General features: G+C 38.3%; 1 protein-coding gene across 1 annotated transcript in view; it reads left to right on the top strand.

Annotated features, from left to right (window-relative positions):
- The window catches only part of LOC124159365 (sushi, von Willebrand factor type A, EGF and pentraxin domain-containing protein 1), an 89578-nt gene that overhangs the window by 24669 nt on the left and 40798 nt on the right, over window positions 1–24111 (top strand). The window contains exons 2-4 of the mRNA XM_046535134.1: window positions 11262–11382; window positions 12386–12444; window positions 22166–22375. Coding sequence (XP_046391090.1) covers window positions 11262–11382; window positions 12386–12444; window positions 22166–22375 — 390 coding nt within the window. The remainder of the gene's footprint in view (window positions 1–11261; window positions 11383–12385; window positions 12445–22165; window positions 22376–24111) is intronic.

The following is a 24111-nucleotide window of genomic DNA, read 5'->3' as shown; positions in this document are numbered from 1 at the left end:
GATAACTGTTGAATAATTGGCCATAAATTCATGTTTGCATCCAAGAAGTGGTTCAATTTTCTACCGAACCTCCGCATGGCTAATTTTTCGGTAAAAAACCTTTAAAAAATTGTTAGACGTGATTTTCATTTCCGCAGAACTCATTTTATATTACTTTACTTTATTTTATCACTTTAAGATTAACGGAAATAAAATTGCAAAAGGAATCTTAAGCTAATAAATTTTCTTCCAAGATGTAAAACGTATCAGTGCGAGCAAGTATTATAATTAGCATTATAGGGTTCATCTGATTTTATAATGTTTATGCATAAAAATGGCAACAATGGAGAAAAATCGAAAGGTTTTCTATTTGTAAAATAGTTTGGTCTGTTTATTTTTGAGACATAATAGAAATTGAGATAAATTCATAACTTAAAACGGAATGGAGATAAAGTTCATTGATTATTTAACAAAAGAAGTTATCATGCTGATTACGTTGGTTGAAGTCCTTCAACGCATTTAGCAGCATTCGTAAGTGAAAGTAATCTTAATTACTACTGAATACCAGCGGAATTGTTTCAGTCCAAGTAAGTGTCATGGCTGGCTCCTCAAATATATAAAAGCTGACAAATAGATGGGAAACGCTATGGTTTAATTGTAGAAATCTCCTTTGTAGAACATGACTTCTCTGTATATTTCTCTTCTTATTTGTTCCTTATATCTTTTGAAAGATGGAGCTTTGGCTTGAAAGTGTTCAAGTACCCCCATGCCAGCATACTGTAAGGTAGTAAGAGGATCGCATACTTATCCCAACCCCAGATAGGGATCACTTTTCGCGCATTTGCGCTCTCGGTGTAATTTAATCGATATATTGCCAAGAAAACATGTAGCTTTGGAAATTTTTGGTTGTGACACCATTTGCCTACCTATGTCTCGGGTTAATTAGTATTTTTGAAGAACTTATATATATTATGCCCCGCAGAAATATGACGATCGAGAGAAGTTGATAGTATCATGTGTATCTATAAATAAACATGAGAATCATACTTGAAATAGGAAATATTTGTTAAGAATTTTAAAATGATAAAGCACCCAAGCAGCTGAAAATACCAGCATAGAAGTAAGGAAACAATTCATCAGATGCTACATATGGAGTATGTTCCTCTATGGAAGCGAGGCTTGGACGTTGACAGCAGCAGAGAAGTCAAGAGTGGAAGCATTCGAAATGTGGTGCTACCGAAGAATGATGAAGATAAAATGGATTGACCGTGTGAGTAACGAGGAAGTGTTAAGAAGAGTGGGAGAAAAGAGAAACCTCCTAAAAACCTTATGCAGAAGAAGGGACAACTTAGTTGGCCACATTTTGAGGCACGGTGGTCTGATGAAGACAATCGTTGAAGGACAAGTGGAAGGGAAAAAGGGCAAGGGACGGCCCCGAATTAGTTATATAGGACAAGTTATAAAGGATGTGAAAGAGAAGAAATATGTAGCTATGAAAAGATTAGCGGATAGGAGAGAGAAATGGAGAGCTGCGTCAAACCAATCTTAGGATTGTTGACTAATGATAATGATGAAAGCACCCAAGATGTCCTCTTGCACTTTGGATCTATATATTTTTAAAGTAACTGTGCTCAAGGCAGTGGATTTTCATTGAGGCTGAGTGCGCTTGGCTATAGCTGGCCGAGAACTGTCTTCTTGTAAATCCACGGCAGAAAACATTTTCGGAGTTGAGTGAGAGTTAATGAACTCAGAGAAGAAGCTCTTCCTCCCCAGCACACTGCGTTGCCGATTGTTATCCTTGATTATCAGAACGCGAGAAACTTTTTCACGTGGCTGCTATTGCGGGACCAATTAAATCTCAGGGAATTAAACTATATTATTCTTTGGAGAATATACCTGTAGCGACATAACTGGGATTAATTAAGGCTCAATTATTCAAGAATCTATGAACGACTTTAGATTTCTGTTAGTAGAATTGAATTTCGCTAACAATTGAAACTATTATTCTTAAAAAAAAACTACGCTGTACCATTCTGTTATTGCGGTAAATTTAGTCAATCTTCAAAAAATCTGTAACTTGTTTCGTGCTGTCATCATTTTTCCTCAGGTCTCTTGTTCCAAACACGGTGAGTTACCTCATTTCTCTCTGTTTTTCTAGCCTTTGTTTCGGCTAAGTTTAACTTTCGTCTGCAAAAAGTTTGAAAAAATTCGACGCATTGTGCCTCTCGTTGCTTTTTGCCTAAATAAATGGAATAGAAAGAGTAACTTCAAAGCAAAAAAAAATAGCCACGAGAATACCGAGGATAGGTTTCGATGACAAAATCGAGATTATGTTTATCTCGGATCGTCATGGGTCCCACGCGATACACGCGGCTAGATTCGGAATAATTGAAAGTGACTCCATGGGATTGGAAAGATTTTGCGTCATCAGCCGCCCCTATCACAATTATGGCGGCGGAAGTTATTATATATCGCCTCTCTTCTCGGGCTCTTCTCAAACGTGAGCCTTTTAAAACGCTCTCTCCCAATCTGCTCCCAGTGGCGCAATCGTCTCCCACGCATTACCTCTCGCGATCGCACACTTTTGCCGAGCAATGACCGCAAACCTTTTGGATTTTCGAACTTTCATCTCTTTTTTTTCTTTGCTACCTGCTTTCATTCAAATTAGTTTGCTACTCCTATAGAAGAACATTTAAAGCAAGGGATTCTCACCGTGTTCTTTCCAAAAATTTTGACAGCATGCGGGAACCTTTCACAATAGTGTAGTTTCCTTCATCAAAGAAAATGAAAGGCATTGATTGCGATTCGCTACCCACCATTAGTGTATTCATAATGTACAAATTATTTGGTTTTAGAAATCCCAGTTCAGACGAATGGCAATGGTCAATTTTAACCGCATTTGAAAAAGGCCAGATTGGCGCCAATGCGATACTTTGCAACCTGCTAGCATCCTGCGTCGTATCAGCGGTCAGAGCCTCGCCCCAAGGTCACCTCACATACGGCAGCGGGAACCAGAACGACGTTACACGGAGTTTTCCCGGCATTCATACTTATCCGTCGCGTTTTCGCGCGCCTGAAAATTTACACTTTTCATTTAATCGCGAAAAATAGATATCGTCATTTAAATATCTAAATGCGTGATATACGTACTCCAGGAGTAATAATCTTTCGATTTAGGCAATAAAAAAATAATAGGAAACCAACCTATTGCACGATAATTTATGTCGACAGTCGTTGAAGTCTCCTAGGTTTGTGACCGGTATTGTTCTCAAAGTTAAATATTATGAGTCCTAAAGTAACCTAAATCTAGTTGCCTAAACCTTAGGCCCACAGTGTTGCCAAGGGTATTCCTAATAATTAAGGTATTTTGATAGAAACTGGAAAAAGCAGTGAGTAAGGTTTCAATATAGACATGTTATACTTTTCCTTCCACAATTAAGTTTTTATTCTTTGGATATAATTTAATATGTCCAATTTATAGTTTAATAATCGAGACGATAAGAGAACTTAAAATGAATGTAAGATAGCAACAGTTGTAGCAAATTCTCCTCAAGGTTTTTCTCACCTCTTATACTTTTCCCCGTGACTCCTGAAAAGCACTCGCTTTCAAAGCGTTCGCTAGGAAAGTATTTTTGTTTGAAAGTATTAGTATATTGTAAAATAATATGATGCTCCTTGGGTCAAGGATGTGGAAAAAATTTACTGATGAAATCCAATGGTTAAGTCATTATTCTTTCTTACAATAATAATATTGCTTCATATTTTTAAGCGAATCCATCTCACCATTTTAATTTGTACGTCAAAATCCGCATTACGGTGCTTGATTACTACCTCCTGAATTCAAACATTTAAATATATGGATGATATTGCGTTGACCATAAAATTCAAAATTAAACGCTTTGGGAAAATTGAGTACTATCTCCAATTGGAAATCAGTAGCTAATAGCAATATCTGTGGGGAAATGTAGTAGCTGAGCTTAAAAACATTTTCCTGTTTATTATTAATTTTCAATTCAATTAAAAAACCTCTATTCATTCACATTTAGTATCCTTATACACTTTTTATTTGATTAATTTGTCACCTATGTAACAACGTAAGAAACGCACGCGGTTTTCAGGAATGTAAAAACTCCCAGTATCACCATTTCTTTGCAATATAAAGAGAGGCAATATATATTTCAATTGTTATTGGTTTAGTGTAAATTAGTTTGTGATTGGGTCATCCCGAAATGTAAGAACCAAAAACAATCGTACAAATTTTTAATTAAATGAAACATCCCAATATTCAGTAAAGTTTTGATTTGTATTACTTTTTATCTTTTTTATGTATACCTATTGATATTCATTCGTAAAATCGTTTTATGAGGTGGCGTCGCATTAAAAAACGTCTAGATAAAACGTGTATGTATGTTGTAGGATGGATTATACCAATATAACTAATTGAGATGAATTTTTCGCCGAAGGCTCCTTGCACCAAAAGATAGGATTCAAGGACGCGAAGATTTATTTTTTTGGGTGGAAATACGAAACTTTATTTGCGCCAAAATTATTATGAAGGTTCAAAAATTCACTAATTTTAGTCGTTATAACTAATAGAAGTGTGTATGAAGGCATGGGAGCACACCAGAATGAAACGAGCAAGCAAACGTTGAATAAATGCCATTGATTATATGGAAGAATAACCTGTCCGTCGTCTCATCAGTGTCTCATCTTCTTCTTGTTAGTATTTTCTGCCATCATGACAACGAGGTTTAGTGCCGCCTTCGAGTTCCAGCTTGCGGATCGAATCCCACCGCCCTTGAACCCACAATGGGCGTTGGCGCGTCCTTCCGCGACATTAGCCACTTCCCCCTGCTACATTTCGGATGCCCTTGGGACGAATAGTTTTCGGGGTGATTAGAATTCCCGATCCCAAACGCTTCCTTTTCGTCGTCCAATTATCCTAATGAACCATGACTATCTTGGGTCATTATCAAGGATTCTCTCCCATTCCAGTGAGTTGGCTATATTTTTTCTTTAACCTTCGATAAACACGAATCTTCAGTAATTTAAACAATACCCAAGTATTTTTGGAGGGAAGGAAATGTGAAAACCAGGAGATAAATAAGTATCTAAAACAAGTCAACGTGGTTGGTGTTGTATTATAACACTCCCTTGCATTCGTTTCTGCAGCAATTTAGTGCGTTTTATTTAAAATGAGCGCAGGCTTGCGTTATTGCTCCAAGCTGAGTAGTTAATCACCGAAAACACGCAGAGGTGTGTTTCAGTTATTTGCTTTTAAAATTTTTTTCTTAGTTTTCGTATTTTTTTCGTTTTCATGAAATCTGAACGGAATAAGGGTTTTGAAGGATTTAGAAAAGGAGAAAATAGAACAAGCGTTGCAACGCGTTGGTCAATTACTTTCTTTTATTTTAGATATTATTATGGATTGCGGATGAAATAAAGTGTTCTCACCACCCTAGATTTTAACCCGTCACTGCAAATTACATTCACAAACAATAAGAGCAATATTTCATTTAATTTCCGTTTTTAAACGTTTGAATGCAATGACTCCACCGGTAAAAGTTAATGAAGAGGTTTTTTCCACATGGAAAGATTTAAGTTTTATAAAGGCAAATGCTGACAAAAAATAAGAATATCAAACTATTCAAAATTCTACCTGCTAGACCTCAGTGGATGCATGCATGAATGTGAAAATTTCTCAATTCATAAGTATGAACGAAAATTGTTTCGATTCAAGCCTATAAAATAAAATCTGTTGATGAAGCTGATGCAATATAACCCTGTTAACCATAGCCTATCACGCATTATCTGGAAAGTATTGAAATCTGATTTCTGAATACGATTCATCGATTGGAAAAATGAAATAACCTTGATAGTGATTGTGTTCAAACCGTATCTCCTTATAGCTTTGCACAATATGAGTTCTTCTAAATGGTATTTACCCGAAGTTATAGAAAGAGTGAAAGTTTAAAGCTTTAGGGACCATCTAGAGTTCAGAAAAATATTTTTCATATTCGTTTCTCAAACAAGAAATGATAGCCTGGAAAATATAGACTTGTGACTTCATCTCAAATGGGATATGGGACAGAGAAATACCAATGTATTTACTAACAATGCCATTTATCATGAAGATGCACTTGCTTTGTATTGTATAAACCTTGGGCTCATATATTGAAATGTTAGATATGGATACTGATATTAAATTGATACATCCTAAGCACATGACTATCAGTAATTATTTATTTCTATCACCTGAGAAATGATACATATTGAATCGTAAACAAATAGTATTGGGTGATTACAAACACACATGTCTTCGATGGGAAATGTAATAGGTGTTGCTCAAACCCGCGACCTTTGACTGAACAGACAAGGACTTCACCGTTTCCACCAATACTGAAGAACTATTAATGCTTTTAATTTTTAAAAATATTTTTTATTTATCAAAAACTTCGCTAATGATCATTAAACTAGCCATGTGACTTCGGAATCGGCCACTGTATATGATTGAACTTTTGAAAGATACAAATCAATTCCAATACTAACGATAAACTGTAAGTCACATGATCTATTTGAGCCGCACAAATGGTAAAAGCTGTTCCTTATATTTCTTGCGCCATGTTGTGGGTCATTGTAGAATTGAAAGGCGAAAAATGCGGAAAATCTTTAACATAGTCACAAATTTTAAGCGCCATTTTAAAAATTATTATAGTATTTCATTTTGTTTCTGAGTAGCTTAAAAGTGAATTCATCTCCAGTTGCCATAAAATACATGAGCCTTGGAGTAGGTAAGCACCTGTCCCCACTAAAATTGTGATATTCTGCGAAGGTATATCCGAAAAGTTACATCTGTTGTAGTATTCGGGTAAAAAAACTTTTATGCAGCTTACTTTTCTAGCCATCCTAACCACAAAACGGCTGAATAGAGCATCGTAGCACCGTTATTTATTTATCGCAATTAATCATATTTCAGGATTCGAGGGCAATCTCTGAGAACTCAATGAAATAAGCTGAAGTCTATAACGTGTCTTGGAATAGTCGTAAGGATTGATTGGTGTATCGTGTGAACTTTTCTGGCATTTATATTTGTGGAGTCGATAGTTTCTTGAAGCTAGAATCATATTTTGAAGGGAGCTTTGGATTTCCCTTATTAAGAATCCGTGTGAGGATGGTGCTGCGATGGTATGTAAGACATGTTTTTGACTAACAAGAATTTGTCGTTCCCACAACTTTTACTCGGAAAACTCGCCCATGTCAATATCCACCAGATCGAGTATATTTCATCAAATGGTCCAGATGGCCCAAGTTTCGAATGTCGGTTTGGATCTGGGAACTATAAATAGCTTTATTAACTTTCTAGAGGTTTTTGCCAAGATTGCTCTCTTTTTCTGCAGCTTTCTATAAATATTTCTTCGTAATCATCTTACACTATTCCGGGAGACTGTAATTCCGCTGTAGACCGTATTTGAGCTCTGTATTTGGAGAAGGAATCATATTTTACAGTATTTTTATTGCTTGATTTCTTCTCATTCTGGATCTCAATCAAAATATGATTAGGATTAAAGTTTACAGAAAGATAAAAAATGGCGTTTGTTTTCAAAGTGTAATAATTTTATTGAATAACGTGGAGTTGGTTTGATAAAGATTTATTGCATGCATGTAAAATGTAAGCGAATTATGTAACGCAGAGGTATATAAAATGGCTGTTAAGGACTATATTTATCGAGATGAGCTCTGACACTCTGTACTGGTTACTTACGCGCGCCTTTTTTGAATTGATGTTCACCGCTTCGCAACAACTGCTGCTACTCCAGTGAATGGGAGAAAAAGTATCGATTTACTAGATAAATTAGTGATTTCATGGTGTGATGACGGAGTCCTTGGCGTAGAATCTACATTAGGGATATTTGTCTCCCCGCCAAATATGGAATGACGTGGATATATTTTCGGCGCATTGATCATTCACGAACATGAGTCATCAAGCCCTCCGCCCTTGTTAGCGGTAAGGACCCACGTGGGCGTTTATGCATTCGAACTGGATCATCGCAAGCGTGGTTTACCTGTGGAAACGCGTTCCACAGTTCCCTCGTAGTTGATGTGGGGAATAATGAAGCAACCGTCCGTGAGATTTATGGAGGCGCCTTATTTTTTCTTTCTCCTCGCGAGAGATCTCGAGAGTTCTTGCTCTCCGGGCTACCTGTCGTAATTTTCCGGTAAGTCACGTTTTCTTTGCTTACGTGCCACTGCAGAAGTCGATCCGTCTGCCAACTGCCAAAGGAGAGAGATTCAATCACCTCCACCAAAGGTCTTTTTAGCTACAGTATCAAACGGATAGGTGCCTTTTGAATCCAGGACGAGATATTATAAATTCAGTGAAAACTCCGTTCAAACAAACCTGTGACTAAAGGACAGAATGCAATTATCCGACAGAAGGATGCAATTGTGCAAGTATCGAACCTCTACTATGCGGACACTCCCGCTAACGAACACGCACACTTTGTTGGACACAGTTGCTCTCTTATACGCACACCATCGCCATAGATTTTCTTGCTCGTCTCTTAAAATAGAGAGCTTTTTTTTCTTTAAAGAAATGCGTTTGTGAATAGGTCGGGGAACGAAGAGAGCGAAAATTGTGAAACCATTGAAGATACAACAATGCCCATGTTGGGAATGAATGATAGGGTGTCGTGGAATGTATTCTTGAAAATGCTAACTAATCTGATATTTTAGAGCACCTCGTCCAAACGCGCGAAGGACCTTCGAGCCAGCGGTTGTCTATGATTGGTGCGCAGCCGCCTGCATGCAGCACCACTCGCAGAGGGCTAATAAACAAATTGGGCGCTGTGGTATGCGAAAGTAAGAGCGAATAATGTTCCCGTTTCGTACCACTTTTTCAGAAACCCCGTGAAGTCTTAGTGGTTGCCCAAATTTTACAGTACAATATTTTCGCGGTAAAATAAACGGTAAAAATGATGTTTTCTTCGGGTCACCTCCAAGTTATGGACGTCTCTCATTTACGGACTCATTTTCTAGGACCGCTTATACCAATAAAGTAGTGGTTTCACAGTAATGTAAGTTTGCCGAGAAGTAGGTATCCTTAGTGGAAAGCTTTACTCGTGGAAGCCTCCTTCCCATATTCCTATCGAAATATTATTCTAATAAAATACAATTTAATAAGCAGTTTAAGCGGTATAAAGCCCAGTGCATGATTTCTAAAATTTGAGATTTGGGTGAGAACTTTGAATTGGTGCAAGTGCGCATATGTAAGTCATCTTATACCATTTTATTCTCTAAAAACGTGAATTATATGAAAAACTGTATTTCAGTATTGCAAGTAACAGGGATAGATGAAGGATAAATAGATAAAGGCACTGTTACATCAGTGTAGAAAATATTTGGTATGGGTAATTATCGCAGTAAACCTTAAATTGCTCAATCAGTGGAATCAGTGAAATTAGTTATGTATCGCTAATCATATTATTACAGCTATTTTGAAAATGTCTAAGAAATTTGGAGCCAACTAATGTGAACTTAAGAGTAGTCGGAGATATTTTGTAGATCGGCGTAAAGGTTTCTTGATGACAGAAAAACATTTGATGGTTACAGGTTATTGTTACCCGACCTAGGTTTCGAAAAATCGTATGAAATTTACAAAGTTAGTGGAGACTTATGTTAGATCGGTTAATAATTGAATTCTGTGGATGGACTCTGCAGACGTTTTTCGGTCATTAGGTATTTTCCTTGAAGTGAAATTTCATTTATTGCTCTGTGCTTGTATTATCATGATTCCCGCAAAAAAATAAAAATATTAATAAATGTCCATAGCAACATTTATTTCCTCCTCATGGATGAAAGAATACATTTTGAGTAGAAGAGGAGAAAGGAGATGAATATCTTTCTGAAGTCAGTGATTTAACAGGCATTACTTATTTTATGGTTATTGGGACGATTATTTGGCATTGTATCTCTACATATTGAGTTCAATTTTAAATGTAGCGACTCATATGGTAGAAGTACCAACTCTCTTAAACTATCACCCAGTACTGGAATCTAAGCACTAACGAATACTTAATGACCAAAGGATTATGAATATTATTTCCGTCCGTACGATATGGTTTCGATATGCTAAGAAAACAGAACGAGGTCTCGGGTGTCACGCTCACACCTTTGACCTTGCTCAAGAAAGACACACGCGGGGAATGTGAATGTCTTATTTTAAAATGAGACGTTGCAAGATTGATGCGACGCCGGTGGGATATATTGTTTCTCTTCGTTCACGTTTAAAATATGTATTCTACTTAGGCGAGGAATAATGCACTAAGGTAAGTATAGAAAATCAATATAACACGGTGAAAAAGCGTTCTATCATCGCTTTTATTGGGAGAGTATTGAAACCATTTAATTCAATGGCCTTCCTTAAAATCACATCATCATTATTTTATCTCCATTTTGCCAATTCTCTGTATGTATTGATTTGTGTTGATCTGTGTAACCTAAGATTAATGATCAACTTTTCCCATATACTTCTTGTCCGGGATCTTACTAGCCCGATAAATTCCATTTATCTTCTTGTGTCGTCTTATTGTGGTAGATTATCAAGGATACTTCTGTATGATGCCTTTTGAACTTACCGGATGATCTGCTCGTTGCAATGTTGCTGTGGAGTTTTAGTCATTGTAAAACATTACTGGCTTTTCAAGGAAATAAGATAATCAATCAATACCTATCGTTCCTAAATCTATGTTTGACTGCCAATGTTCGTATATGCGTATTAGAATGTACAATCATCATGTTCATAACACAAGAATAGAATATAATCGAAAGGTTATGTTTGTATCTCATAATTCATGTTGGAGCAGATGTAGAAACCTTCCACAAAGTTAGGCGAGAAACGATTTGATATACTCATAATTTAGCTCTAAAGTATTTTAAGAAAAATATAGAGCATTAGAGCGCAAATAGAACTCACTCAATCAATGTTTCAACCCGTAGGCTGGTTTGGATATGTTGAGGCAGAGATCACCCTAGACCACTGAAGTGAGGCGCAAGATGCCTGTGGCTTAGTTTATTAGGGGTCTTATTCAAGTTTTTCTCGGCTTTCTCTGGACCATCTCGCACCACGAATATTTATTTGGCCAATTCATCTCCTACTATGATCGACTTTTTTTGTTATCATGATATGATCATGTTCATGTATATTACACATGTTTAAGATTTCATGTTGCTGGATGGATGATGGTGGAGGAATAGGATTTAATTCATTGTACTTTCTTTTGCAGAGACGAAATGTGGTCACCCGGCTGTGCCATTGAATGCCGAAGTATCTCTGAGCGACGGCGGCTCTCTGAAGCCTTCGACGACGGCTACGTATTCTTGCGATGATGGATACGAGCTGTTCGGGTGAGTACTGTCGACATATCTCTAACTGTAATACCTAGTCTTCTTATTGGACATCCGGCATCCTTTTCCTTCAGGGCATACATTTCTATCCGTGAGCGAAGGACACGGGATAACTTCCTGTTCAATCATTCCATTTTCATTTGGTGCTTCATCGCTTTGATGTATCGATGCTTATATTTTCCAACCCTCTGAGCTGAAACTATCTGTTAGTTAAATTCAATTTAACACTAGATAAAGAATTATATCGTGTTTGTAATATCTTTCTAATATGTTTTGACGTAAATTTGAACTTAGTCACGTTAAAAATTTGGCAGTGAAAATGAACGAGTTTTTATTCCGTATATTGTATTCTTTCCACATGTAATGCTATTGGTATAATAAAATTTTAGTGCGTAATTATATGCTTTCCATACTAGATAACAAATGGCTTAAGAAGAAATTAGAATTTTTTTTAAAGAAGGTTTTTACTGTGTCACCTATTTCAAAGAGTTTTGATGAGATGTTTACGGTATTATCAACCATGGAAAGGTCAAAGTAAAAATTCCAATATTTCGTTAAGAATGAGAAAAGGCAGAATCACTATTTGGTGGGAATAATGGCAATAGCAATTAAAAAACCCTCGCTTCTACCCCATAAGATAAATTTGTTTTATTTTATGAAAGACATGTTTAGCCAACCGTCATAGACATTATGTGCTTTAAAGCCGAGATGTTTTGAAATCCTTCCATTTTAATGGTTGACTTTTGGCAAAATAATCCCTGAGGACTTTCGGAAAAACTTCAATTTTGACATAAAAATTAACACTAGAGACGATACTTGATAGTTTCGTAATAATGCGGTAACTAGTGGTTTATTTGTTATTTCTTATTATTTACCACCTTTATGAATGTATTTTTCGAGAAATTAATTATTCGCGTACTCTGCAAAGAAAATGTCTAAGTAATTAATGCTTGTTTTCTCAATTTTTTTCGTTACATGCCGCCATTCCTTTTCCTTCATGAAGGAATCCAACCGTAACATGCTCCGCCAACGGAAAATGGCAAGGAGAGCAACCTTTCTGTGGTAAGTGTCTACTCTTTGCTTATTTTCATAAAAAAAGGTATTTCCAGCGTACCAGTAGAATAAACCAAGATTTCGGGGTTTTTTAATAGGTTCTAATCGGGTGGAGGCTTTGAGAGGTGGACTCTAAAAATAAAACTTCCTCGAATGCATTTAGCATTCATCACTAAAAAATTCCGATTAATCATAACTGGATATAGATCTATTGTTTTGGTATCTAAAACATGCAAAAGAATAAAAATTTTACCAGAAATATGGATCATCCGGATTTTTAAAATCTTTATAACTATCACCGAAGCTGTTACCTAAACATGTTCTTTCAGTAGATTTACCATTTCATGCGTCACCTTTGAACAAGAAATTTTGGGTCTTGCTACTCCCATCTGAAACGTGAAATCAAGCTTGAAAACAGAGAAAAAATACGCTGAATGCAATCAAAATGTCGTTTTCGAGGCGATTAAAACCGCCGTCAACTTTTGCTAAACTCCAGAGCTTTTTTTCGCTGCAGTTGTTCTCCGTACCGAGCTCTACTATCTGAGAACTCCTTATTTTTTGCGAGGCACGCTTTCTCCACTCTTTTTCACGAGGGAATCATCGTTTCCTTGTGGAATTAGCTGGGGCAGGGGAAGAAAAGGGGAATACCCTCCAGTGTTTTGAGTCCTTAACTTTGGTGGGGTGGATTGGACCGCGTCAAGTGAAGGGTTTACACTTGTCTTCGTGGAGGACTTAAGCCTCGTTCATACGTACAAGTTCACCGCTTTAGCAGTCGAATGTAACGTTTGACTAGTAGGTGTGAACAATGACAGTGAAACTCTGCAAGTTTATTGGGGACGTGGTCGATATCGATGACTGTGGATATATCGCAAGGAGCAAACTTTGATTTTTACCATTTAGGACAAAATTATAGGGAAAGCTTGCCTGTTTTTACAGAATCGTATATTAAAGTAACCTCATAGCCAAAAATTCGTAAATTTTAGGCAAATCAAGAAAAATGCCACCTACTCCTGTAGAGTTTCGTGCACAAAAGGAATAATTTGATGCTCAGTCTAAAGCCTTTAAAATAGTTGCAGTTGTATGATTAAATAATTAAGCATTAGGGGTCAATGGTTTGCCAAAATTGGATTTAATTCTATCACTAACAAGAGGTGATGAAACTATTTCTCTTCCACCAATTACGTATTTTTGCTGGCCTCGGTGGCACCGGGGTAACGTCCCCGACTGCCAACCTAGAGCCCACAGGTTCGAATCCCGTCTGGGTGGATTAACCACCGTCCAGGGAATGGATTTATGTGTTTGTCAAACAATTAAATTGTAGAAGAAGACTGTCTATATTAATAATTTGATGCTCAGTTTAAAGCCTTTAGAATAGTTGCAGTGTTACGATTCAATAATTAAAATAACGACTAAATTCGCTTGAATGATAAATACGAATTCTTATTGCTATAATTTTTCCTGCCTCTGCCATCACGAAGCATGTTAGCTTTCTTGGGACACTACTCTGATGATATTAGTGGCGAGTTTTCGTTTTTGAGCCACTGTTTGGACGCGTAAACCAGGCTATAGGTAGGTGAGCAGAGAGGCATGGTCGTTCTCTCCCCCGCAGCGAAGGGTAAAGGAACGAGGCGTGCAGCTCACGGTGACACGCATGCTTGGCGACGAAAGAGCAAGTCTGCGGAGGCAAAAGATAAAAGGGGAGTAGCGTTTGTGGGGGGGGGGCGGTGTTGGTGGAGTGACGGGGTGGCGGTGGTAAAATTGGAAGCACCTGCCCCGGATGTGAAGGTCTTCGCCTGTGAATCCGGTTAGCAGTGCGTTTTATACAAGTCTGCTGCCAGACCCCCCCTCTCGACCGGTCTCGTCCTCCTCCTTGTGTACGCGTTTTCTTCCTCACTGCTTCCTCTCTGCTTCGAGACGGTGGAATGAGCGCTTTTTCCTGCATTGTCCGTCCACTTTCCTCTTAGCATGCGTGTAATGAAAAAGGGGATTCACTCTGTGGAGAACCTGAGGGCAATGGTATTTTTAGATTGAAAATAACTGAGCTTAGAGTTGATGAGAAGTCTAGAGCGCTATCTTTCTTGTATCACCCTCTCTTCAATCGTACTGCAGATTAATTTTTGGCCCTTGAAAGTAGCGTTCGCCAAATTTGGGGGAGATGAAAACGTAATCGGGTTGAAAAAAATTCACCTACGAAAAAGCATCTCTCTTGACTTGGATTAAAATCGGGCCCTGTCGATTTTTCTCACAGAGATGAGCAGGCTTTAGAGTGTTAGGGGAGAAATTGAGATATTGGTTCGAGTCTTGGTTGAGACGGGTGATTTTTTTATGGGTGTTTTGCATACAAGTGCGCCTGTTGGTGATCCTGTAAAGTTAGATTACTGGCTTTTAAGTGATTGATACTAAAAACTCACTCTCGGATCAATAGGTTGACTCCTTGAGGAGTCCAAGATATTGGGACGTTCGCCTTATTCGGTAGAGGTGGGTTTGTTGGTGAGGAAAGGGTTACCGATCATGGAGAACCAGTGATGAGATGCCCAGCGTTGCTGTTATCCTGTTCTCGACGAAGGACGAAAGGTGACTTCGGTTTATCCCAACTGAAATGTGCAATCAAAAATTGAGTTAGGATTTAAACGTGGCTTCTGGGGATTGGAAACCAATACCCTGTCAACACACCCTGACCCTCATGATAGTGATATGTGGGAAGCTCTTCAAATACACTCTTTGGTCCCACAAATCCATAGCATCTTTACGCATCGCATGTCAAAGTGGCGCCAGGTTTAGTTGACTCTGGCCTTTTGTATGTATTTCTTTGACTCTGGCTTAATATATTTTATCTTCATTACTTAACACTCAAATATGTAAGTTTGCAGAGCAAAGATGGGTATTCATTTTTTTGCCCTCGGGAATAAATTTACACCGCGAAATGAATTGATCTAAAGTTTTCCGATGCATTTGGAATATCTCCATAAAAAACGGGTCTTCAACTTACTGTGTGATCAATATTTACTTTTCCGACTTATTCTATGCAATAAGTTTTGCAGGAATAAATTTCTAATGGTGATTGTCGTTGAAATTTCTTGATTACGAATATGTATTAAGTATAAGAAACAATTACTCTTCCATGCATTAATAATTGTGTTCAAGAGTTATTTCTTCGGTAACGGTATTACAATCGGGTAATCTAGCCAAAACAAAATCCCGTTTAAAAATAACTTACATTATTTAGTAATCCGACACCTCGGCAATGTTAAGAGGGAGTCTAGTAGGAAGCATAAACATCAAGGCCACGTCTTATTCCTGAGTGTCGTGCTATGAGGCTCTGATGCCAGTGTTAGGCCGCTATGAAAGCCTCTCCTATCTTGCATCCAATCTTGTCGGATTTCACAATACCTTTGCCAATAAAATGTGTAAATTTATTTTGTGTTAAGTGATAATTTTCTAGTCTATTACATTTTATTTAGGGCGTGGCTCAATTCATTTCGTTCCATGATATTGCAGCGATTTGAGGGGGAAGAGCAAAAGATCTAAGAGAAACTCTTTGATAACTGAAAAAAGATGTGATATAATATTTGGTTTTTCGCGGCGAACAATTGCTGTAAAGTTTTCTCGGGTTTCGCACCGGGTCAGGTACTTCATATATCATTCAAACGTTTTGAGGAAAAACTCGGCCATCGTCGTCAGGGAATGAACTCCACGTCATTGGATTCCTGGATCCCTGATGACGATGGGCGAGTTGTTCATCGAAACGCTGGAAGGAGATATGGAGGTCCTGACCCGGTGCGAAACCCGAGAAAACTTTACCGAAAAAAGATGTATTTCGTTGTATCTGCCATTGCTTAATGCATATTTTTGTAAAATTTCAAACGCCTGTCCTTATCCTCTTCTTTACTCTGCCATCTAGAGTGATGTCACTAGACCGAAACGCCATTCTCAACGACTTGATAATGATCCGTCGTTGCATGTTTTGACGAGGCTGCAAATGAAAGTAATATATTTCCATAATAATGCTTATTTTATGCAACAATGCAAATTTAGCATTTCTCTGAAATGCATTGTTGCATTCTAATTCTCTTTATTTCCACCTTAACATCCTTCAAATTTGTATTCTTTCCATGCATGTATATCTACCATATCATTCTGTCTTCTGGCTCGCCTACGTGGCCAGTTAAATGCTGGATTTGGCTGTTTACTCCCGCTCATATTTAATGGATAGCTAAGTATATGAGCGCTGCGTAGGCAAATCATATACTTTGCTGAACCTATAGTTATCTAGGTAAGTTGGATCCTGTACTTTATTTTGCCATAACGCCAGAAATGTTTGTAAGTGTATATTGTTTAAGAAATTGACCGAAGGAATGGCTAATAGTCAACGAAATTTTCACTATTGTGTGAAATTTAAGAATTGTTGATAGAATTCATTTCCATTCATTCAAAGCCATTGGCATTTCTAGAATAAAACAAGAGAGGCCACAGTACGGCGACTTATGATTTCCCTTATGGCTTACGCTTTGTTGTAATCCAAGCTCTCCATCATTATGCTTGTCCCTACTGAGTGAGCATCGGTATTCCAAAATACAACTTGGTGTCTGCCGAATCCGAAGCCTTCAGAATAACAAGTATCCAATTTAATTCACTAATCATCCAATTTTGTTTTCAAGTTTGCTTGTTTTGTCGTGGAGCGCTGCATTCCTATCCCTTGATAATGCTTTCGCAATTCTCGCATGATGACACGCCAACCAATTTTCGCTCGAGGACAGTTGAAGGCTGCTCTCTTAACTTCCTCCTCTCGCTTCTCGAGTCGTCGTGGGAATAGACCTTGTCCTCTCCGATGAAAAGCGTCGTCTTTTCTGCTTCTTAACGTGGTCACCTACCTGAAGTAACAAGGAGCGAAATTGTGTCTTTTTATGGAGGAGTTGGAGCATTCGAAAATATTTTCTCCCGCTCTCCTTTTTTTCCTTTCTATCTCCTCCTTATTTTCAACTTTTCCATTCCCTAATAAAGGTTGAATGATGTGAAACGTCCGTTGAAAAAAAAAAAACGCTCGGGTATGAATTTCAATGAGTGCGGGCGCAGGTCGGGTGGGTGAATGCCAGGTGATGTTGGAGGGGATGGGGGAGGAGGGGAGAGGGGGGTGAGTGTTGGGGGGAGCCGGGCGAGAGGTGTCTGTTGTGGGAGGCGAGGGGAGGTAGGTGCCCGCCGCGTGAGAATAGTTTCCCTTGGATGGGCCGATGACCCAATTTCTCCCCGGTTTGCCCTTTCGGAATCCCTATCGGCTGCCGCTCTGCATCGAGGTGCATGTGGGAAAGCTGTAATAGATCCTCCGCGTTAGGAATCGCTCTTCAATTCCTGCTCGAAAAACACTCCCATTGTGGAGAAAACTGAAAAACTGCTCCTCGTCGCTAGGAATTACCCGCTGCCTCATTAGTCTCGAGGCCAATGGCTACGGGCATCCGAAAGTTTTCCGTGCCGACTAAAATTTCTTTGGAGGGAAGAATGCGAGGCTAATTTGGATGTTTTATGCGAGGTGATCCGTCGTGATGGATAACGCCCCTTGAATTAACGAACTTTTTCTCTCTCTGAAACAAAAGGTGGGTGAAAATTGAGCTAAGAATGTTTTTTGGAAACCTATAAGGATTTGTTTTGATGTTAATATCTTCCACTATGGATAACTAAGTGTTTAAATCGGTAACAGGGGTTTCTGGTATATATTCCGAAAGTTTGACGGTTTTTACGTATGAAACAAGTAGAGGTTGAACCATCTCCATTGTAGCTGTTGATTCCTGAATAAGAATTCCAACGCCAGTGGTCCACGTTATTTTACATCTACGGCTTTTCTACAGGATTTTAGATGAATGATTTTCCTTAATTTATACCATATAGATGGCAGCACCAGTTGTGAACTTATAGTGAAGAAATATTTTAATATCGTTGTAAAAAAAATGCCCAAACATATCTATATTCTCCCGGAATTCATTGAATAAAAATCACTTTCGTTTGTTGGCATTATTTGAGACCAATCGTATTTGGGAAATTTTTCGTGAACCTTCAAGTAACTCAAGAAATGTGAAGAATTCCCATAGCTTAAACCGGTCATCGTCTCCATATGTCTAGTTTATTTTCATCCAAAAAGAACTTCGTATAACTGCCAAAGATGAATAAGTTAATGAAAGTTCCTTTCCCAGAGTATTGCCCACTGAACGGTGACAGAAGTAGTGTTGAATCATTGTTTCCCAGGGGCACAAGTGATGCGAATCCTCTGCTCTTCATTGAGATTTATTGCTCAATTTCACGATACTTTCCAGAGTCAAATAAGAAAATCGTCTTTCGAAGGACTCTCTTACCCTGAGAAAGTCGGCAATCTTCCGATTGATATTCCTTTTGGCCGGAAATTGGCACCATAAACTCGAGTGAATCCGTCGCCGCTGACGATATTCTGGAGAAGATCGTAAATTTTATGGTCAAAATTTCAGGGAAATACGGGTAAACAAAAACAGGAATTCCCCCTAGTGGATCTTCAAAATTCTTGTCCCATTTTCATGCGTAAATTATGCGGTTGAAGGCCCTACTTCAAGTATTTGTACAATGCAGTGCATTGCTGTCTGGAAAAGCTCTCAGAGTCTTTTCGTATATACTCTGGTTTCAATCCCTCCCGCCTCTGAGAAATTTTGGAAAAGAGCCAGCCGAGTGTTGCAAGTAACTTCTCGGACTCTTCTGGAACTTGTCAGAGGAGAAGACATTGACTCGCTCACGAGTATCACACCGCGCATAGCAAAACAAAAACGGTGAATGGAGTTGAAACGTGACACCTGGTAGTGTTAAAGGGTTCATAAGTGATACTCATTGTATCAAGACAACCGGATAGCACACATGCAGAAAGCATTTCTGGCGTGTCTCAGTGAATGGTTATTATTAGTGTTATAATCCTGGGTTTGTTTGCAGCAGCCCTCAAATTTCTCCCTGACCCATTCCTATTATTATACTCCTCTATGTCACTTTTCCAGCCCGTTCATATTTTCCTCGTGTTTTTTGTGTCTCTGGACCTGCTCAATCCAACTTTTTCATATAATACCTATATCCCCTCTGGCGAACGCACAAATTCTTCTTCTCTCTTGCGTATTGCCCTTCTATGAAACTAACCGCATGTTGGTCTGCCCAGTGACTTTTGAAAATTTTGAGTTCAACCTATTCAATCTGCATAATCAAGACTGATCATATGATCATTTTTCTCCATCAGTATTTAAGCTCAATAACTCTATAATGTAATATGCTTATTTTGTAAGTTCAGCAATGCACTTATTTTCCCACCCTACTCTCAAGGTCAGTTGGAGCATTAGACTGGGGAAAAGGGAGCTACTGTAACCTTCATCCAGTTTAGATAAAATAAATTAAGTATCAAAGTATATAACTGTCAAATATTTGTGTTTTTTTCCCATTTGTTTTCCGATTATATTTCCACCAAGATTTGTAGAGTACCGTGTATTACTACGTAGAGTACCTATTACATATCTCAAATGGAGCTCATACAAGACTTCCCCTAATATCTTCTGTGTGTGATTCCTACGAAAATATTGCACTAGGGTGTCCGTAGTAGAATAAATAGTGAATATTGGCAAACGCCGCTCCAATTCATGTCGATTGAATCTTTTTAAGTGAAATGCCTGTAACTTGCGATTAAACATGCTGCAGTATATTTTTTCATGATATCGGGAAGGGGATAAAAATATACATTAACTCATTGGTAAAGATATCGAAAACGATCAAAATAAATCAATCAGAAATACTTCTCAAAATTTGATATCTCATCTATTACCTACTTGGTTCATTCGGAATGACGAAGATCCATCTTGAATGCATTCCTTTACTGGTTAAGTTTTACAAAGGTTACCGTTTCGAGGAGCATGTACCTCATTTTCCTCAGACAGAAAATTAATAAGACACTGGGAAATAAATTTTGAGGAAGATGACGTTTCTGTTCCATGGAAAGTCTTACATGGGTCAAAATCTCGACATAATTGATCGACCGTAAAGCCGAGATCCTTCATTAGGAGATAATTTTACTTCTTCCTCATGGACTGTTTCACTTTAGCAGACGATGAAAGAAAACTGGAATACTTACCAAATGTCGATGATATTCATCTGTTATTTATTTTTAAATCGCTTTCTATTCGCAATTAAGTTTTGAAAGATTTTATTTCCCAGCAGCTCTTGCTAAACTTATTAATGGATAATGGCGAGATCTGATAATAATAACTAATTAATCCTCATTTATTAAGTGTGTGTAATTCCTATAGAGGATATTATCGTGGAGGATACTTATATTCTCCATGTGAATAACGAATAAAATTTGGAAAGACTTTACTCGCGCGCGCATAATCGGGAATAGTATCGAGAGTAGAGCTCGGCAATTTTTTATTTGAATAAATTTTCGATGCATTAACTTAGAAATGCAGTATAAGAATTTTAGCTTGCTCATTGCTTGTAACTTCTGTTACTTATGTCTTGTGTACTTCATTTTGCTTTCTTGTGTTGAGAGACCTTCCGTGATTCTCATTCAAAACAAACAGAGTACATCATCCGTCATACTGTTTTTCCATGTCAGACCTTGCCAGGGAGGCTTCATATGAGTGATGAACTGGATACTGTTTAGAATTTGTTTTTTTTCCCATACGATTGAGTAACCTGTTAACGTACGAAAATTCCACAGAGAAAAAATTATTAGCTTATAACGGGATGCGAACCCGGATCCCCCGATTATCAGTCGAGTGCTATACCCAGTTAAGCTACCGAGGTTTGGTGAAAATTTGTGGGTATTATGGGACAAGATGGTCTGGACTGCGACAAACAGTCGTGGCTAGTCCTGGTAAACTTAAAAAAAAAACAAACTACTAATATTATTATTTAATAATTTTTACACATAGAAGACGTAACTTCGGTATTCATTTTCTTTTCCACACCTCGGAAATTGAAATATACCTTTCGGCCATTAAAAAAATCAAATAATGGGCAACATTTAATTTTAAAAAGCTATTTATAATGTGAAGAGGTCATTCTATCTACAAAAAAATACAATGAAATGCACCAATCAAATATTTTTCCCGTGACGAGATGAAGAAGACGACCGTTTCCCCGTTCTCGCAGTTTTTCGCGTGTTCTTCTTCACTCTTTGGACAATAGAAGCTGAACTCTTATGTTTAAACAATGTTTAATGCTTTATTGTTGTAGACGAATAAACAATAAGTAAAACTAAATACGACAAGACCCTATGGCAGGATTTATACAATTGCTTAAAGTTCAGTGTTCTACCTTTTCTTCGCCGATATTAGCATCGTGTATTACTCGTACCGAATGCTTGACTAATGATCTATTGGGCTCCTTAAGTTCTGACGTGAAATGAGTCTCCTGAAATAAAAAAAAATACTCCAAATCTCTCGCTTTTAGATGTAGACCCTGAGGTCGAAATTAGTTCTACTCTGACCCGAGAGAATTGAAGTTCTCCAATTGTAGCCCAAAGTGGAGTACCTTTTTGTTCGATCGAATCAACCTAGATATCCGTGAGCGCAAAGTAATCAGTCCCACTTGCGTCTCGCCCTCCGGAAGGAAAAGGCCGCCCCCTTCTGTCCGTTGGGTGACACTGATTTGTGAATGAGAGTTCAGTCGGGACGCCGCGGGTGACTTCTCTTTAGGCCATTGTGTGATGCTTCTAATTCTGAGTAACGTTTCCGTCAATCAGGTACCAACGTGGCGTATCGGAAACCGGCTAATCAGTCGTCGACCGTCCGTGGTGGAGGCGCTGGAAACGGAAATGACGGCGAGAAGACAACGGTGCATGATGGGAAGAGGTGCACTGAGACGAGTAAGGAGCATAACCCCTGGTGGATGGTGGACCTGTTGAGGCCGTATCCGGCGCGGATGGTGCGGATCACGACGAGAGGATGCTGCGGTAAGGGAATTATTGCTTTTTTGGCCTTTCTTCATTCATTTTATTATATGCCACTCTATAAATATACCAATAAACTACCTAGTTCGTATGAGAATCATTTCCATAGGTTAAGTACCATAGCCCATAGCCACAAGCAGTGGCGGATCCAGAATAGGGATAAGGGGGCGGGGGGGCGGCTAAGTGGGGGTTGACCTACCAGCCGTAGTGGGGGTCTGAAAAAAATTACAGTTCTATCTAGTGTAAACTGGATATCCAAGGAGAGGGGCTATAGCCCCCTTAGCCCATAGGCCCTCCATTGATCCGCCACTGGCCACAAGGTAAGAAAATATGTACCAAGATTTGTCTTGGTACTCGGTGTCAATCGGTTGCCGACCGCTCTTACCACCAATATTTTTATTTTTCTTACTGCCTTAGTTAGAACCGGTGCCATTTCAGCGAATCTTTGCCAGGCCTGCTGCCGTAAGCATAGATTTAGGGAGTGGTGGAGGGAGTTGATTTTGGACAATGTGCAGTACAGAATGAGAAGTACTAAGTCCTTTTATGCACTCAATTTCGATTTTATTCACATCATTCTGTATTATTTGCCAAATACGGTTACTTTACGTGTTATTTTGACTCTAGAGACCCCATTGATTATCACTCTTGGTAAAAAGCTGTTTATTTATTATTTGGCGGACATAATTTCTATTTTACCCCAGAGTCCGTTCACTCTTTCCATTAAACGGATCTCCAGTTATCTTGACGCTTAGTTGCCATAGTTGCTCTCCATCCCCAGAACTGATGAGAATGGAGATCGATTCGGCCTCTGAACGTTGGTATAAAAAAACCTGCTGATCCGTTGGAATGCTAATCTTTTTCATTAATTTCCCTCCATGCTCTTCCAAAGATAATACGTGAAAACTTGAAGTATCTGGGATTAAAGTGTTCACCATTAGAGCGCATATATTTTTTAGATACATCTTCTCGAAAGTGATTTGGGAAAGTTCCTAAAAGTCTTCCTTGATCATCCCAAAATCTAAAATTACACAATTTACTTCTGGGTTGATTAGGTTCTATTTCCTCTTTTAGGACTGTCGCTGAAGCATTTTAAAAATTACGTTCGTAACTATCCAACTAATGAGTTTTTGCAAACAAAGCTTTATTTAAAGGAATAATTCGTGCTTTCCCGGGGACTAGACCGCGTGGAGAGTTCTCGGGATCGCCACCGGGTCAAGAACTGCATTACTAACGACGTTTCGATGTCAGACTCGGCCATCGATGTCGGGAGTGATGCAGTTCCTGACCAGGTGGCGGTCACGAGAACTCTTCGCACAATCCTATATTTTATCAATAATTGTGTTCCTAAAATTATTGAAGGCATTATTAATAATTTTCCCCTGTTAACCTAACAATTTTGTCAAATAATTCGTTACATATTACTTCTTTCAGTCGGCGTTTTACGACATTAAGGTATAATTTAGCGTCATCCTTTATTTTGCCGTTATTTGTGCTGTGATTTAAAACCTGATTTCGCTTTAATATTTCAATTTATATATATTGTGGTGCATTTTATTTGTAATATTGGTAGATTTATTTATTTTTTATTACTTATATTTAATTGACGTTATTTTGAGAAAATCTTAGTCTCTTTGATGTTCTGTTTCGTAAGTCGCAATAATGAGCGCTTATATGCTTTTTCTACTAGAAAGATTTAAATTGATTGAAAGATAAATTAAATTTGCGAGCTTTGGAAACAA

This window comes from Ischnura elegans, chromosome 1 (assembly GCF_921293095.1).
Source record: "Ischnura elegans chromosome 1, ioIscEleg1.1, whole genome shotgun sequence".
NCBI lineage: Eukaryota > Metazoa > Arthropoda > Insecta > Odonata > Coenagrionidae > Ischnura > Ischnura elegans.
The sequence above is the reverse complement of the archived record's forward strand: the minus strand, read 5'-3'. Positions and strand labels throughout refer to the sequence as shown.